The 19395-nt window shown below is 39.0% G+C and overlaps 1 protein-coding gene across 3 annotated transcripts in view; it reads right to left on the bottom strand.

Moving 5' to 3' along the window:
* The window catches only part of KIF26A (kinesin family member 26A), a 128429-nt gene that overhangs the window by 66982 nt on the left and 42052 nt on the right, over positions 1-19395 (bottom strand). For all 3 annotated transcript variants that reach the window (XM_068160216.1, XM_068160215.1, XM_068160218.1), the window contains one exon: positions 5294-5794. In XM_068160216.1, the coding sequence (XP_068016317.1) occupies positions 5294-5794 (501 nt within the window). The remainder of the gene's footprint in view (positions 1-5293; positions 5795-19395) is intronic.

Below are 19395 nucleotides of genomic sequence, written 5' to 3'. Positions count from 1 at the left end.
CTAAAGGGAAATCAGAAAAACCTCTATGCAGTCCTGGGCCCACCACAGGTTTAGGGTTTGCTATTGACTTACACAGAATTGAGATGTTATAATAAAAGAAGTCTGAGAAATGTCCAAAAGCTGAAAGTCATCCAGATGTCTCAGAGATAAGATATACGGTCAAAGCACTGCATTTTAATTGTTTCGTTACAAAATGTATTTCATGTATTGTATTAATAAAAGGTCACTGAGAAAGTTATCAAGAAAGAATTTTTAAATTAATTTTAAAATCCATTTGGTATGACATTTATCCAAGTAAAAAAGTAAATGCTGGAAAGTAAATCTTGTCATCCATCTGGTTTCCACAGTCAGCTTTTTATTGCATCTTCTAACCAAAATGTAAGTCTTCCTTGTTATAAACAGACAAAGAGGATTTAAGGAAAGTCAGCAGAGGCTTACATACTCTCACATGAGTCCATCTGCTTTAGATTAGGGTAAGCAAAAGGCTTATTCCTAGGAACTACAGGAGAACCTGAATTGCGACTGAAAGAGATTTTTCATATAAAACAAAACCAAAATTCCTTTTAACTTCACAGTATATTTACGTTCTGTGGGTGAGCCCTCCCCGTCTGAACCTCACTGAATCAGGCCATAAATTTAGACCTAAACTGAAATTTGGGACTACACTCAGGGACATACATTGGTCTTTCAATAAATTTACAATTTTATGTATGTATGGTTTAAAAGTTTCACTTAAGTCACCTTCAATTTTCCAGTGCTCCAACTTTGCAAATTTCCTAATAGTGCATTTCCAATATATTTTTTAAGCAGCTTAGAAACTGGTAAAGCTTCAAGGAGCCACAATGTTTTACCTTATAAGCAGTACCTATTGTACATATTCAAATTACAAGTGCCTAAGATAAAAGAAAAAGCAATTTGCAAAACAAACTCTATTTCACTGTGATCTCCTTATGCACATGGCATGGATACCACTTTTATGCAGTACATAACTGAATGTGTTATCAGTATGCAGTGTTGAAAGCACACAGTAAGACCTTTTTCCACAATACATGCAGAGACTTCTAATATGTATAACAAGGTATTTTCAGTGATTTTAATGTTCTACCTCTCAGAGAGATTCCAACACATCTATGAAGCTTAAACTCCCCTTGCTCTTCAACTGAGTACAATGCTGAGCACTGCTAACATATTTTACTTGAGTAGTAATCTTTTATTCACTTGTCAGGTCTAGAATAAAAAATATCAATATAAAACTATTTATTAATTACAGTTGTCAGTTGTCCACTACAAATCAGCTGCCTTACCTGGAGTTATGCTATCTCCCTGCCCTCTACAGTGCTTGCTGTCTGGTCAGGCTACTTATCTCTGCCACTGGTGATTATTCTTTGTAATTTTTCACAACAAGCCACTTGAGTAAAGAAGCTGATTACATTGTCACCTTTTACACCTCGGTTTAAATTCTAGCCTTTCCTCCCTGGACCTTTCTCCAGATCTTTAATTTCTGTTCCTTTTCACATATCCCACAGCCCATGGTTATCATTTCAGATTGAGCAGCAGCCACCCTATGCTTTCAAACCACATTCCTTTTCAAAAAATTTATAATCTATATAATGGATTTTTCACACTTGAACTCCAAACATGCATTAAAAATTTACAATGTCCTACAATTGTGACCCCAAACATTCAGCCAGAAGTGTTTTTGCAACCCTAAATGACATTACAAGGTAATATATGTTAGTTTGGTGAGAGAGATGAGAAGAGTACATTTTTTTCTCTCCACCTACAATTCCACTACTGCCATTATTACAACTAACCACAAATAAAAAAATATGGATCCTGGAGAAGTGTTTGTAGGTATGAGGTCTCCTGAGGTTTGGCATAAGTTGTACTTTCATGCCCACAAGATTCTGGGCACACAGCACCCTGTGTCAGCCACCCATGCAAGGGTTTGCTCGGCGTCACCCACCTGGGCTCTGCCAGCACCAGCAGAAAGCCACAGGCACCTTCAGCAGACAAGGTAAGCCAAGACAAACAGCCAAGATGAGAAGGACAAAGTACCTCTTAGAGATGCCAGTTGCTCTCCCACAACTACAAAGGAAGCCTCAGTAACTAGTTTGGAATAAACACTCATCTCTTTGGCAGCTAAAAATAGGTGAGATGAGCCCTAGCCTTTATCTATGTCCATCTTCCCATCTTCAGAAAATTAATCACACTCATTTCACATGCAGCACTGAGTTAAATTGCTGAGAGGTAAAGCACCTGGGTAAGTGTCCTACCAGGGAGTTCAGCGCTTGTTTCAAGAACTCCTCTTTGTTAAGAAAACAATGCAAAACCACAGATTCCCAGTGAAACAGGTTTTTACAGAACGGTGAAATTAATTCATAACCCCACTGAGAATATAAACTACCCAGGAAAGGGGTCGCATTTTTCTTCTAAATTTGGCAAGTATCTCACCTAAATAGGAACTGAAGACTCCAAGATGCAGTCATATAAGAGCTAATAAATAGTATATTCCATGCCGTCCTCTCTACTGCAACTCTTCTTGCTCCAGAGTTCCTCTAGCTGGACCAGCTTTGCCCCACAAGAAGATGGGAGGGAAAGATTATTAAAAACAAACGTCTCTAAAAGTGTGTACATCCACAGCACTCTCCTGGGCTAACCCTAAATCTAAATTCTGACTCCAGCTTCAAGAAAGAATAGTCAAAAGCATCTCCCAAACCATTGATTTAAGACAATCAACCAAATTGTCTAATAGGAAAGGAAGTTCAGCCTTTATTACCTACAGAAGTCAGGGAACTCAAATATTTACAAAATTTTAAGACAAGGCGAGATGAGCATCAGACAAGAATGTTTCCTGCATTGGATGTTGTCCTAGGCAAGGGCTATGCTAACTAATTCCTGAAATCCCTCCAATCCTATCTCCTTTGACAGCTGTGGTTCCTCTGGGGAAAAGCACAGGAGCAGCACTTGCTTCTTTACCCACCCACACATCTTTATCAGACACAAGGCTCTTAATACAAAAGGCAGTAGGAGAATTCAGACTAGCAGAGAATGGAAAGAGATGCACAACACAATCTCCAGTATCTACAAAAAAAAAAAATCCCAAAATCTAAAGCCTATCTTCTCTCCAAAAACCACTTCTAAATAAAAACTGTCCTTGCAGATGACTGTAAGAGAAGGGTTGTTTTCAGATAGCTTTGGAAGAGCTAGGTTTTGCCCTTGAGTTAGAAAAGCACACATTATCAGTAAATGAGAGAAAGAAAGAAAGGGAAATGTAGTGGAAGATTTGCCCTTGCTTGAGTTAGAGAAGGCCATGTTTAATCTTTGACTTAGAAAAGAATGTAAATATCTTGTAACTGAGGAGAAAGACTTGGCAGAATTTGGTGGGGATGTGTTGAAATATTGTTTTGTTATTTTGACTTGTTGTATGGCTTAATTACATGCATGCCAGTAGAAAATGACCAATTGAGATGTGACATGTGCTTTCCAAAAGAGTATATATCTTTGCTGTGTAATGTAGTAAACGTCTTTGCCTGGTAATGTCTTGGCCTGGAAGCTGTGCTTGTAGTGACTCCACGATAATGGAACACCAAAACCATATTACTACAGATGACTGGATCACATCCAAGCAGCCTCCAACACTCACAGTCTAACAGTGCTTGTCCTTTCATCAAGGGTCACTGTTTTTCAGGACACTGAGTTTCTTTGCACATTTGTAGATCACACTTAAGCTCTGTTGCATTACGCACACTTTTTCTTCACAGGGGTTAAATGAGGCAACTCAGTTGTATCTTAAAATAATGCTGTGGTTAAGGAAAACCACATCTATCAGTCTGCATCGTTAAGCAGGAAGAAATCTGGAGCTGGCTGATAGTTAATTATTTAAGACAAGAAGGCAGACAAGGAATAAGCAGAGAAATGGAAATGCTTCTGGTTTCAGAGAGTGCAGGCGTCTTAACCCAGTATCTTTCCTTTTGTGTTTTTCCCCTACATCTTTGCAATATACACTGACTTTAAAAGACAATTAAAAGGTATTAACATTTGCCTTACATTGGCCAAATTAATCCCTAACACATGGAACAGCATTTTAGAGAAAAACATTCATAACAGCAGTTTCTTAAACCATCAAGCACTGAATGGGCCAGGGCTTTTTCCCTTGTCTCAATGTAAGATAATCAGAGAGCAGTCTGACATCTGTAGAGATTCACTGTATGTAAACGAAGACCCCTCAAAGGTGGGATGTATGTGTATTCACAAATTTCCATATGAGAGAGAAGCATTGGAGGGAGGAAACATCTCCAAGCCTTTTCTGGAAAGAAACACAACCACCACTCCACAAAAGTAATGCCACTTAGCAACACTCCCAAATATTTATCTCTGTTGATCTTAGAGCTCTATCAGCTGAAGCTACCAAGCAATATTAGGTAGTGTTTATATACAACAACACATAAGGCATTATGTTACATTTAAATGTGTTTAGTACCAACATACCTGGTCTTGCAAGACCTGCTACAATGCCTTTAAGTAAAAATCACAGACATTTCATCATTAGACAAACTTCCCTGTTCACTAACATGTGAAAATGGTTCAGGAATAAGTCTTAGCCAAAATCAGTCACTACATCATTCTTCTTAGCACAGTTCCATAGATGGTCACATTCTGTAATTAACTTGGTTTTAAAAGGTAATATGCACCTCTACAAATCTTTTTCCTTTCCTGCAAGAGTTGTTAAAATACATAGAGAACACAAGAAATCAACATCAATGCTTAAAATCCAAGTGCAATGGCATTTACAGGCACGTGGCTCTGCAGCCACCTTCTGAACCTACTCCTTTACAGCAAACTGTTTTGCAGCACACCTAATCTGAAAATTAATGCTCTCCATCACAGTCTATCAACAGCACCTGCTGAACTGAACACAGCCTTAGAAGTTCAGTGCTAGACTTGAAGGTTGAGCTCATCTTTGATATAATCCAGTGGAGCTCCCAACATTTCACAGACTTGGGCTTCTATGTTTTTCTAAACAGGTCACTAGGTATGTGACGACCAAATAGCATCACCTGTGTACGTGAAGCTAAGATAAGTGCAAAATCATCTGAGGAAAGAAAGCAAATTCCTTTTGATGTCTGACAGAACATCATTTGAAGTTCTTCTCAGCTCTTCATCTCTTGAAACATGGTTTAGAATACTATTAGCTGATCATTTCTAGCATAAATATGTATACATCTCAAATTTTATTTCTCTGTATATCCACACATGTAAACAAAACTCAAGCATCTGAATTACTACTTACTAGACAAGCCTGAGGCAGGAAGCTGTTCACTCTGGAGATACTCCACATGCCCTCAAGGTACTGCTGAGCTTGGATGGTGACGGAGCTCAGAGCGCCGCTGAGGCCACTGGGGGCCACTGTGACTTGAACACTGGAGTTCGGAAAACCACTCGTGCCTTGAGACCATCCAAGTCCCTTCTTCCTCTCTGCTCCAGAGAAGAGTTTTGTTGCTTTTCCAGGCTGCCTGCCCACTGGCCCAGCAATGAGTGGCAGGTCTCTCTGGGAAGAGACAGTGACCATCCTGGGTACCACACTGGTCGCTGCCCCAGCACTGGGTGGGAGGTCGGGCATTTCTAGGTAGCTGGTTTGATTAAGGGTGTGCATCATCTGAATGGCTTCCTGCTTCAGCTGATTCAAGTGAGTGGCACAAGTTTCGCATCTGCTCTCTCCTTCATTCCTGTTTTTCTGTAAATACTCAGGCACTTGAAGCTTGTCAAAAATTAAAGCTGATAATCGTGGGTCCTAAAGAAGTGGGGAAAGGGAGAAAAAACATACCAGGTTATGATAATTAAGAAAGGAGGAAAATATGGAAAAAAGAAAGAATAGTTCTTTGTGATTTGCTCTCCACCCACAGAAGCACTTTAAATCTGTTCTGGTAATTCTCTGCCTTTCATCCTCCCAGATATCCTAGAAGACTCACAGGTCACAGCAGATTAATAAACTGTAAGTGAATTCATTTGAATTAGATCCAGCATGAAAATCACCATCAGAATTAAACAGTGAAGCTGTGGTGTACTTGATAAATACTGATTTTTCTAATTAACTCTCCTTTGGAGACATCTAATGTGCCTGTGTTTCTCATGCTCAGGAACAATGTTAGCCGAGATGTCGAACCTGAAAATATCATAATGTGTTTCAAAGGCATACCATCACCTTAAGCCCAAGAAAATTAGACTTTAAAGTACTTCAAAACATTAGTGTGTGTCCTGCTAAATGTTCTGTTGTCCTCACTCTCAGAAATGATTAATCAAGTGGCATAAAAAGACAGTTTATATGGTGTTGCCCACAGCTAGCTCCTCTGCTAGCAAGGACAGTTATTTCTGATCTTTCCAACTCAGATAGCCAGAATATTCCCTTACGCTACAGTTGCTTTGATGAGAAATAGATTTGAGTCTACAACCACGTGTGAAGGTGTGACAATGTCTACACTTAAGCTGATTTAGACGCAATACCTATTTTGCTTCCACAGGGCAATTTTTACCCCTTCCCCCTCACTAGTTCAATTTAAGGCTGCCCAGACATTTTAAAACCCAGCTCTGTGTTTCCATTTCAGAGACAGAGTTACCTGTCTCCTAAAACACACAAACACCTTCCTGTCCCAAGCCTGCTACTGTAAAGATTAGTCAAGAGATCAAATCCAGTCCCTGTTGTAAATTTGTTATTAAGACTAATGCCATGCAGTAAAACTGACCTGACTTCACACACTCTAAAGCTCTCTAAACAATTAAGGTTTTAATGAAATCACAGAGCAGCCAAAGGTCTGTTTGTATAATTATTTTAAGTGAAAATATTTAATTTGCTTGTTAATAATGAGGGCATGAAAAGCTAGTGAGTCAGCCATCCAACATATGCTGGGATATCCCCAGATTGGTACTCATTTTTTAAAATGTATTATTTTATGCCAAGTTGAAATCACTCTCTAGGAAATGAGTGTCCTATTAGAAAACTAATTCTGGCTCTAATTACAAGGCACATCAATAAAACTCTTTCATGAAGTCTTAGCACCGTACTTTGGCTTTGCTCATTCTTTTTCAGCTGTGCTATTTCCCTTTGCTCTTAATTCAGAAAGACCTAAAACAATGCCTAACTTCTGCAGCAGGAGTAGCACAGAATTTATCTCACTATCAGCTGCTGGACTACCCCTGCAATAGTTTCTAATCTGTTTTACAAGACACAGAGGAGACTGAAACTCTTGTGAGTGTATCTAATATCACACCATCCCACAGCCAAAACCCATTAACAAAAGTTGCTCTTTCTGCAATAATCTAAATTATTGTTTATTTACTGACTTGCAACAAAAATTAAAATACTTTTCAGGTTAAAGAAAGCTCCTCCTGCTGCTGCTGACTGAACAATAAATTGCATTCATGTTAATGACCAGTTTACAAAATTAGAAGTGAAAGACATTTTTGTCTCCTCTTTATTGAGGTTTAGATCCCAGTAAAAATGCTTTTGAAGCTGCACCATTTGCTCACCCTCATGAACAAGAAAATTCTTCCCCTCCAAACCTCCCAGAAGATAATAATATTAAATTAACAGATATTAGTCAGGGGAAAAAAAGTAATTAATATTTTAGAAACTTTTTTCCTGACCCTTCAGCAGAAAGTGCTATTGGTTAGTTAGACTTAAAAACCATACAGACTCCATGCTGCAAGCACTATTATGCCTCAGGCAAAACAAAGGCCACACAGTCAATCTCCCAAGAAATACAAACAGCACTGACTCTGCAGAAGCCTTTCCAAGGGGAGCCCTCTGAGCAAATTTTTGTTGAGGCTGACACACAGCCTCTATTCAAACAGCCTCAGCAAACAGCACCTTCCAATACTGGGTGCCCCATCTGCAGCCAGGCACATCCCTGGGCTCACTCCTTTGATCCACGTTGGGCACACAAGGAAGCACCTGCAGGTCCCAACTGCATGAGTCTCATCTGGCAATGTTTAAATTGCTATCAAATGTCAAAAGTTTCAAATAAGCAATTAAAGCGAATTACTAGGTGAAACAAGCTTCTCATTTAAAAGAAACTACTTCTTTTGATGTAAAGAAAATTAATGACCCCAATTCTAGCTCCATAAACACAGTTCACAGTGTAAGGCAGATCAGAGTCAGGCCTGTCCTGCAGTTACAAGGAAATCAAGTGGATGCCATATTAAAGGGAGGAAGCACAAAAAAATTGGAAATTGTATTTATTTAGAAAATTACATAGAGTAAAGCATGTAAGCACACAGCATGCCAAATTTAAAGCTTTTAATTTATGTATAGGTTATATATATATGTATTTATAAAGCCATCTCACTTTCAGTGCTCAAAGCTTAAAAGCATTTACAAAGAGCCTTTTAACCCACTTGTCCAGCCTCTGTGGTGCCCAGCTTGCATCAGCAGCCATCGTCCTGCAGCACCTCACCAAGGGCTCAGCTGTACTGGTAAATTACTTTTATTTTTCCATTCTGTGCAACAAAAACACCTGGCTAATGGTTGGGCGTGAAGGGCAGAGGAAACACAAGTTACTGTTAAAAACATTAACCATGACTTAAAAGTTAAGCCACCCCATTAAAGAGGTTTTACTACCCGGTGACAATGTCTGGTCCCAGGGAGCCCCGGCTTTGCCGCTCACGCCCTAACAAGACTGGAGTGGAAGTTACACTCTTATGGTTTACAGAGGGAAGAAATAAAACTTGAGTGGCCAAATGTGTTAGGTTCTCACATGGGAGGGGTGAAACAGTTAAAGCCACCCTTCTTGCAGCTCTGCAGGCAGAGAGGCAAGGCAGACAAAGGAGTGTGCAAGTTGCTGGGGGAATTGGCACAAAAAATAAACATACAATTTAGTCTGCTGTGCTACAAAGAAGATGACTCCTTTTACTCCTGCACAACATAAATAAACTACACTGTCTTTGTCACACCTACTTTCCAAATGCTGCTCTTGCCTTCTGAACCAGCAGGATAAGCAAAATATGTGATGCTATAAAATTCACAGCTTCCCCTCCCACTACAGAAACCAAAACCCTAATTTCAGCCTCTATCTGTTAACTTTTGCTTACAACTTTCAGACATTGAAACACCAGTGAGTGTTAGAAGGGTGAAATACATGGTCCCACTAGGGACCACTGCACTGGGGAGCCCAGCAGCCCCCAGTGAGGTCAAGGCACAAAGTAATTACACATACTTCTACGAGCAAGAATTTTCTGAAGCTCCTGAATTAACCACTGTTTTTCAGCAAGTGGTTCTTACAGACACAAGCAAGCTTGCAAACTGCTGCTGGGAGATTAAACACACACATGCAAACTGCCCAGTGTGAGGACCAGCACATGGACGTGCTCTGCAAGTCTTTCCAAGCTCTACCAGGCAGGATACTAAACACGGGAAACCAAGACTGTGCTCCCACTAGGCAAAGTCTTCACTTAAATCAACACCAGCTGCATTTAGACTGGAGTTTGCCTTCAGACTCTCTCTGAAACTAGAAATAGGGAAAAATAGCTCATATTTGAAAACACATCCAGTAACAGCTAACAGAAAGAAAGACAGAAGGAATAATTTTACTTTGTGTTTCCCTCTCAGATGTGTACCTCCACTGCTGATGCCTCTCCATGAAATCCAGTGAGGACCATGCAGGGTTTCAGCTATACAGATAACACCAATGTGCTGCATTGTAGGTCACAAACGGAACTCACATCTCACAACTGTAAAATACTATGTCCTGAAACTGTTGCCTTTGAAACTACAGACATGCTCAAACGGCTGAGATGTGACCAAAGGCCAGCAACTGAAAAGCCCTGTTACAGCTTAAGCACCAAAATCATAGCCAAGTTTTCAAAAGCATGCAATACCAGATGACCTTGATGAACTCTTTTGAAAACCTCAAGCAGTCTCTCAGTGACACTGCACTTAAAAAAATTAGAATGTTTTGAAATTTTAGCTCAATCTGTAATTTCCTAAGTATTTGAAGTTTGCAGTTAGATCGTTAGTTTAGTTAACACAGAGCAATGGAGAGTTTTTGACATTGCTGAAGAGAAAAAAAATAGATACAAGTTTTAAATCTTACCTGCAGCTACTGACTTGTAACTCCCAAACTAACCAAGAGGCGAGGATGCAGCAAAGCATCTGGATTCTCACTTAAGAAGTCCCTGGAGTAATACCCACCCATCTGTAACCTAATCCTTTCAGCAAGGAACTATCCACAAAGTGTGAACAAACGATGACGAACAAATGATGAAAAGTCAAATTGCCAACAACCATCCCCAGTAATTACTTGCAGTTCTGCCTGGCACTAGTTCCTGCAACACAAGTGTATCTGGAGGAGTATCTTGAATTAAATTCCTGATATAAAGATAATTAAAAAGAAAGAAGAAACACTGACTGTTACACTGAAATATATACTTAAATGCAGACCTGGGTAAACAACGTTTCTAAAGGATGTTTTGGGAGAAAGGAATGTACTTTCCCAGTGGAAAAGAATCAATGTTAATTATTTCTTTTATCTTAATTATCTTTCCAGATTTCTCCCACGCTGCTTACAAATTAGTTTTTTATTTTACATGACATGGTGAAATATCCACTAGTATCTTTCATATAAACAAATACTTTGAAGGCTGATGCTTCCTTTCAACTATATGGCAGTCAGGCAGGGGAAAGAAAAAAAAATAGGAAAAAAAAAAATAAGAAAAGGAGAACACTGTGCTCAGCAAAACCAGAGACTGCTCAATGTAATCAAGGAAAAAAACTGTGTGAGTGGTTAGTCTTGGGGTTATTTAAAAAAAAAAAAAAAGGTTCCAAGTAGCTATGTCAAGGGAGTGAAACTATGAGTGTTAAGTCTTCAAGCAACTCATGTTGTGAATTCTTTCATTTGCTGACCTAATCTTATCAGAATATAAACAATCAAGACAAAACAAACACACAAAGCTTTCACAAAAACAGAATTCACCAGAAGCCCCATCTCCTGAGGATTAAGGGTATCTGGAACTTCCAGTGTAACGTTGCTGTCCTTGAAAACAGCCCTCTGAATAAGCAGGAGAGTAATCCAAAGTGACAAAGTGATAAGAACACACACGGACTAAAAAAAAAAAAAAAACACCCATTTGTAAGGTCAAATTTCAGCCAGCCTCTCGACCCAAATGCTTCACTAACTTTAGGGGGAAGATGAATTTAAGCCAATGGTCCTCCCCCTATGCTATCTGGAGCAAGACTTCTTTAAATCTTCAATCCCATTATTCTGTTTCTAACAACAACCTCAGGTAGTGCACAGTCATATCCCACTGACTCTATCCAGCTGAGACTCAATCCAATTTATTTTCATCTCTGGCATCCCCAAGCATTTGAAAAGTAAAATAAAAATATCTAAGAACATTTTCTTACTTATTTTATAAATATACTGCATCTCTTTTAAATAGCCCCCATCTTTCAAACAAAAGTCAGGCAATACAATAAATCTGCTAAAAAACGCATGACCCCACACTAAAAGTGACTGTGGTATGTTTAGTTATTCTGCAGCCTCCACTGAACTCTATTTATTTCCATTTCCTGCCCACTTTAATGTACTTCAGTGGCCCGCAGTAAAGTTAAAGCACTAGGTGTCTGTCATAAAGATGAATAGTGCTATTGGAATGCATAATACAGTGGAAAGAGGAAATGAGAGCAATCTGGTTTATTTACATCTCAGGCTCCCATCAGCACCTCAACCCACCTCCCAATGGTTTCAGCCGCCTTTCCTGTTATCTTGCTATATAGTCCCCTGCAATGAGTTGGCTTTTAACCTCGCAGAACCGGAGGGTATGAACTGATCTCCCAGATTCGCCTTCATGAGTTGGCAAAATATTGGAGCAAACAGCCATGCAGTGTATTCAATGCAATGGTCGTGATTTAAAATAATTAAAGACACAAACAAAACAAAAGACCCTAAAGAGACCTGCTATCACAGTTAAATTTAGATCAACACACAGGAACCTGACTACTTCTGAAAAACAGTAATTACTGTATCACAAAATATTACTTTTAATCTCCTTTCTTTACGATCTAATTAGGCAGATATTTTACTTTCCTTAGGAAAATGTTTTTCTTAATTTCATTCAATTTTAACATTTGCTGTATTCTATAAACCACACATCCAAACTAGTCTGTAATTTTCTGCTTATTTTTAATAGTGTATTACTTCATTTAAAAATGATGACTTCTAATTTGCATGTTTATTGTTGGTTTTAAGTAATCCTTTAATTTTCCCTCTTGGGTCTGTGGCTTAATGTAACTTCACAATGCAAATCCAGTACTGATTTTGTTCATACCAAGACACCACCTTCCAACACCCACTGTGTCCTTTCTTTAATGTCTCTTTTAAAATAAACAAATAAATAACGCTTCATTAAAGTATTATCATTTCGAACAACAGCTAAGTGTTTGGGAAATGGTTTCATACCCAGCACCACTCAACATTTTGGTGTCAGATAAGCCTTTGTTTAACTGTGTCTTAGTGTCTGTTTCTGAAAGTAAAAGTCACCTATCAGAAATTCAGACAAAATATTTGATAGAAATTAGACAGGTTTAAATCAAATATAAATATGTTTTCATCCTTAATTATTTCTTCCTTGAAATTAAAGAGTAAATTTTGTTTGGCCTATGAGCATGGTATGTCAGATTACAGAAACTCTGCTCATTAGACTGCATTAAAAAGTCACAACTTCTCCTTTGTCTTAAAAGCAAAATGAGTGCTTATGTTGTGCTTATTATGTGTTAGAATAACTACTTGGGAAACTGATGCTTTCCAATACCTTCATCACACTGAATGCTACCTACTCTACATACAGTTTGAGTCCAGTCAGGCTGCTCGCATAATAAGGTAATTATGAATTTCAGCATAGGGATGAAAATCAGAGCACAGCACCACTACACCAAAAATATTCTGCCTTGTCAAAACACCTCAGAAACATCAACTCTTGGCATCATTTTATTGAAAACAAACAAACAAGTTTCTGCTATTACAATTATTTAGGCATTATCCCATGTTTCCAGAATGACAAATTGCAATAATAAGCCTTGTGAGATAGACTTCTTCACTGATGAACTCTGGCCGGAGACCAGCAACCCAGCCCAGAGAGCCTGATGGAGTAGAAGAGTCATGCCTGCCCAAGATGAGATCTTCAGCATGTTTAAATGATCATAACTGCATTTGTCCCACTAGAGCTGTGCCTGTTTGTTTCAGACAGGCCTCTAATGAGTGAGTTCAAGAACGTCTGGACACCAGCCGCAGTGAAATCAACTCTGGCTTAGAAAAACCAGATAGGGAAAAAAGTGCTTAGACCACTCAGGACATCTGTGCACAAACCCTACAAGTGTTTCAGTCCAACCATCTGAATCCAATTAGAAGAATGTTTAGCAGCACATTTGCCAAATGAACTTTATTAGCATAATGCAGGTTTAAAATCAACTATGAAAATCAGTGCTTGGCATTGGATCCCTCCCTTTTAAATGCCTTTCACTCACTCATATATCAATTATTTGTTTGCAGATGAATACTTGAGGACCATACAGAAACGATTTAGCTTTCACAACCAAAGGACTGGCCATTGTGCAAGCTACATATCATTGCATAGAGTGCACAGTTACCACACTAAGCAGTCTGTCTCCAGAAACAAAGAGGATTAAGCTTCTCCACGATAATTAAACTGCCACTGCCTCAGTTTAAGTGCTTCAACAGCAGTTGACCTGTTGGCTGAAAAAATTTGGGTTTATATCTAACTTTGAGCAGTACTATCGCAGTTTAGAATTTTGCCTCCTCCTCCTTGTTGGAACTTAATCAACTCAAAGGAGCAATGAACAGAAAAGGAGTGATGAAGTGTATTTAAAACTTGCCCACCACAAGCAGACCACATACTGCCTGAAGAGTTTACTCTAGTTCCTTTGCTTACTAGGTGGCACATGTGAGACACCACCTCCCTCTCCAATCTGTTCATCACACAGCAACTCTGTAAAGTGGATCCTTGGGTGGCTTTTTATAATACCACTCTTCATCAGAGGAACTTCAGCAAGCAAATTCACAAATTTGCTATCAGCTACCTGTTGGAAACTGGTGTCCTGGAACCTGCAGTATCTCTGAACATGGACAGCTGTCCCTTGGTTTCAGTTAAGATGCTGGTGCATAGAATAATTGACCTCATTCTGCTATTCTCATCTTGAATTAGAAAGAAAAGATAAATACACAGATCCTAAGGGACATGTGCTGGTAGGGGACACTGCCCAAAGAATCAAGTGATCCTCCAATCAGGTTTCATTAGAGTGAAGTATAATCTCAGCCATATAAACAGTAGATTCAAACAGACCATTTGAGGAGTGTCTACAGGACAAAAAGCAGTTTAGAAAACACAAATGTTGTGGGAAGTTCAAAGGAGTGCAGTTTATTTAGTTTAGAAGACAGAAAAGTGAGCAGAATCCTTCAGTATGCAAAAAGTAGCAACAAAGAGACACAGTGAACAACTACTTGCTGTATCCACTTCGGAAAGGCAAGTAAGAAATCAAGCCACTTTTCAGCAAAGGTGAGTGGTTAAGTGCTACAAAAATGATGTTGAGAAATCTAATTTTTCATGACAAGTTCTGAAGAGCAGGTGAAAAAGAGCCATGAGAAGTGATCAAGAGATGTGTGATCCCATTTCAATGGAGGAAGTTTTTTTAAGATCTGAAGATCTTTTTCCAGCCCTACCTTCTTATGGTCCTAGTTTTGGAAAGATGAGTAACGCCTCTTTAAACACACTGGTTGTTTGGGTTCAAGTGACACAGACAGACAAGGAATATACACTTCAAAATGCTATTCTCCTTAGATAACTTTTTAAGAACCTAGGCTACCAATAAGTTTTCCATCTTGCAGCATTCCTGTATTAATTTCATGCCTCCCTGAATAATTATTTTTTTGCCCATCACCATGAAACCCAAAACTATACCAGCTATATATTCCACTTTCAATCTACTCTTAAAGCTAAAACATACATATTTGATATATTTCATTCTCTAAGGTCCAGGAGGTAATATTAGGAATCCAAATTAGATGATGTAAGTCAAACCACTCCCATCTGTCCATAACATCCTGGAAATAAGCACAGTAATCAAGATGGATTAAAATCTCAGAAAGAAGAACTGAAGAAACAAACAACACAAAAAAACAAACACACACTAAAAAAAAAAAAAAATCAGAGAGTACTAGTTGCATTACTATAACTAGGCTGCCTGCAAAGGTTCAAAAAAACCTCATTGCAAAGAACACTAAAAGGAGCTGGGAAAGAATGCAAACTAGTCATTCCAGATTACAAATGGAAGACATCTCAAGGCTGCTGATGGTACATCAGAAATGTTTGTAACAGGCTGGCATGAGAAAGATGAATCCACATCTCCCTGCAGAGGCACGTGTCCAGATCTTTCTAGAGGTTCTGCTATCAACACATTTCACACAATCCTCAAAAAAAGATTCTCATTAAACCTGTTGCTCCTCTGACCCCGAGACATTTCTATCAGGTTTTCAAGAGTAACAACCACAAAAAAAGTGATGCTTTCCTGCAGACACACAGAGAAATGACAGATGGACAGATCACCAAACCCCTAAACATATGCACTGAACAAAGAATGATAACAATTAGTTAAGAAAGAGCTCCTGAAAACTTAAAATAGCTCAGTGTGTTCTATGGCTGTAACTTATTTATAGACTTCTCCTATTTCTTTAAATGAGAAGTTCAGTGTCTAGTACCACCTCATGGATCATTAACTAGTAGCAGTATCATAATGAGACACTATGCAGAAACACAGCAAGAAAAAGATTATTATCAGTAGTAAGATACTTGTTGCTGGTTTTGTTGATCCTGCTGGTCTTCAACAGCCATAACCTGAACAATATTACATAGCTCTTATCTACAAAACCAATTTCTACAGTCCTATGTTAGATCAATTGATTGCTTTGCATGAGAGTACTTTGGCTTCCCATAGCAACTTTATTTTTGGCAGGTTGGATGCTACCCTTTGATCGTACAGTCTTGCAACAAGCCTTTTAATGGCGATGCTGCATTGTGAACAACAAAGCATGTATCTGGCCTTGAACCCTTGTAACACCTGACTGAGGACCAAAAGACATTGTCCATTTTATATGGGACCTAAGAAACAACTAAGAATTGCCTCTGTCAGCCCAGCAAATCACATTCATGTGACAGCAGTCCGGTGATTACTACTCACCCGTAATCCCTACGGTGAGAAGCCCTGCAGTGGTCCTGTGAAACCTACAATCAGTGCAACTTTTCCCATCCAAAGGGTGGTGCAATCAGAGGAATGACTCCCCTTGCCTAAGGTCTCTCTTCTACAAATATAAATCAGCATGGCTATGCTCACAGGCAGACAAAAGCCAGCTCCACCCACACTCAGAACATCTTGAAACCCATGTAAATAGGCTCTGCTATGACACAGGAGATAAACGTATTAAAACATTGGCAAAGTGAGCATGTGTCTATTTATACCACACATACACGTAGACATGCTCACAGATAACTGGCAAAAATACCACTGTAAACACTTTCAGGCTCCTCACACACAGGGAAAAAAAATAAATAAATTATCTCCTGAGACACAGGAGCAATCAAATACCTGGCAACTACTTTCAAAACCCTTCAAGCCAGATCCTATTAAAACCAGCAACTAGGAGATGAAAGGCTCTAGCTCATCCTACCAGTCATATTTACAGAGCTCTTGAACATTTACAGTATCTAACGTTGCTTCTACAGAAATTCCACAAATGTAGACAAATGCCTAACATCAGAGGATACATTTATGATTCCATTCAATTGAAGGTACTATATAAAAGGGTATTTTTATTTTAATTTGTGTTCTGGGACCTTGGAAAAGAAGCTGTCTCATCACCTCCTGGAAAAAGCTAAGTACAGAGGAAGAAAGGGTTCTTTCAAGAGAAATTACAGCCCCAGTAAGACTTGGGCTCTAAAGAAATCCCCTCACAACATTCATCCTGAATGCAAAGTTGGTACTTTCCCTTCTAAGCTGAAGCATTTCACTCCTAATTTCAAACTAGCAATGAATTCTTTCATCAGCATGCCTCTCCAATTCATAAAATTCATGTTTGTAGTTATTGCGTGATGAGGTAATTTACATCTTAGTGTGCAAATTTCCCTCTGCATTTTAAAACAAAGTTTTGTGGCAGTATGCAACATGTCAAATTTGAGGTTAATCACTAAAAAATACACATGCCACTCATGTTGCCTTATTATTATTGCTGTTACAGATGTAATTACACATTTAAAACCAGAAAACTGTATTATCATGCCTTGATAACACCCTTATGAAATCTGACAACTTGTCAAACAACTCCCATTGTGGACAGTGCCGAAGCAGTTTAAAGGATCATTAAAGACCAATGAAGATAACCCTCTCTTCTGGCCTCCTGCACATCACAGCTCTGCTAATTTCAGCCAGAAGTAATAACCCTGATATGCTTATTAAATGAAAATAGATGCTTAGTATTTTAAGAAACAATCACCCTTTTTGCTCCTATGTATCTACCAAACATGCAGTTCTCCTGGTGGAATCATGTTTTTAAAGCACAAGGCATATGAATAAAAAAAAACATACAATCAGACAGGTACAGCACTTGAGGTGACGTGAATCCAGAGCTGACATACACTGTTCTTTGCTCCTGTGCCAATTTATATCAGCTAGGCCAGAAACTTCACCCCAAATGGTCAGCTTGAGAAATTCAAGTGGCTGGTTCCATGACTCTCAGCGCCGTCCCAGACACTGGCTGTGTACTGGTAATATTTGATTTAGGCTTGCAGCTCTGGTCTCAGAGAAACCTATTAGGCAGAATATGCTCAAAGATGTGCATTTTCACTTCACATGACCAATGCTGTGATTCACAGGGAAAACTAGCACAGAAGGCACAGACTGGGATGTTATTGCTCCAGCTCCAATCAGCAAACAATCACTGAAATAAATTAACATCAGCATCTCATGTAAGTCCCTGCATGAGGAAGTTAGACAAGATTTATTCAAGACCACAATCTCAGGAGCATTTCATCAGAATCAAAGGTAAGCCAAAAAAGAAATAAATGGAAATGGGACCAGCTAGAATAACAAAGCAGCACAGCCAAGGTAGCAGCCACATGACAGCCAGAGGCATCTCCAGAGCAATCAGAACAACTGTCCGCAGATCTTGCCAATAAGCCAGATGCTGCTGCTGGAAGAAGGCTTGTGTTGATATAAACTCAGAGATGTGAGATGCTTAACACCAAGAGCAATCAATCTTCACGATTCCCATGTGGCTGCCAAGCTTCACTATTATGCCACAAAAAGATGAAAACAAACTTCATAAAATACATGTAGATTCTAACATGACATCAAACTCCCCCCACCCTCCCCCTTACTGCTCAGAAACAAACCAGATATTTGGGTGTATCTATAAATGACCTGATGCTTTTCCTGAGTTAACAACAGAACCAGGAAAGAATATCATTGGCTAAACATCTCATTGTGCACACACTGCCAGAAAGCCAATGAACTTATCGTACTGTATAGGAAATTCTTATCTTCCACACCAATTAGTGACCCAACAGTGACTGATTTTATAATCCTCAACTTGACTTACAAAGTGACTTCCTCTGGGGCCAACTTTCCATTACCCAACATGTGGAAAGTTGCACATGGACAGTGCACTATGAAAACCAAGTTAAAATAAGTGCTATTTAAACCCCAGTTCTACCATGCATCCACATTCTTGCTTTCCTAAGGGAGATGCACTTTTGACAGTTACTTCCTTGCCCTGTCCCAACATCCTATCTCCACCATACACCAGCTGGGCACACAATCAAAACAGAAACAACGACAGGAACTAGCAGCTATTTATTACATTAGGATCAAAACATTTCTAGGTAATAGTGCTTTGCCAAGTCACTGTCCTTGAAGACCCTGCCACAATCCACTTCTTCCCACCAACACTAAAAGTGGATCCATTTCAACCTGAAGCGCCACATACTAAAATTTAAGGCTCTATAAACAGAAGCCATTCTTTGGCAGGCAGTCACATCTCAGAATTACAGGAGGCAATGAAACTGGGCAGCAGAAAGGTGACAAAATTAAGCAGCCAACAACAGAGGCTGATGTTTATCCTTTATTTTAATCAATATAACATTAGCTCCAGTCTATAAAACCAGAATTGCACTGCACACTGACTACCAGTGTAATCAGAAACAGCACTGCAATATGATTACTGGACACTAATTCTATCTTCTAGAGTTAAAGACAATCAAGTACATGTAATAAAGATTTATACACAGCTTTCTACTGACCTGGAAACAGGTTCATACATTAATAAGTTAACATTACTG

This window comes from Melanerpes formicivorus, unplaced genomic scaffold, assembly GCF_026170545.1.
Source record: "Melanerpes formicivorus ecotype bairdi unplaced genomic scaffold, bMelFor1.0.p_v2 SCAF_48, whole genome shotgun sequence".
Classification (NCBI taxonomy): Eukaryota; Metazoa; Chordata; class Aves; order Piciformes; family Picidae; genus Melanerpes; species Melanerpes formicivorus.
The sequence above is the reverse complement of the archived record's forward strand: the minus strand, read 5'-3'. Positions and strand labels throughout refer to the sequence as shown.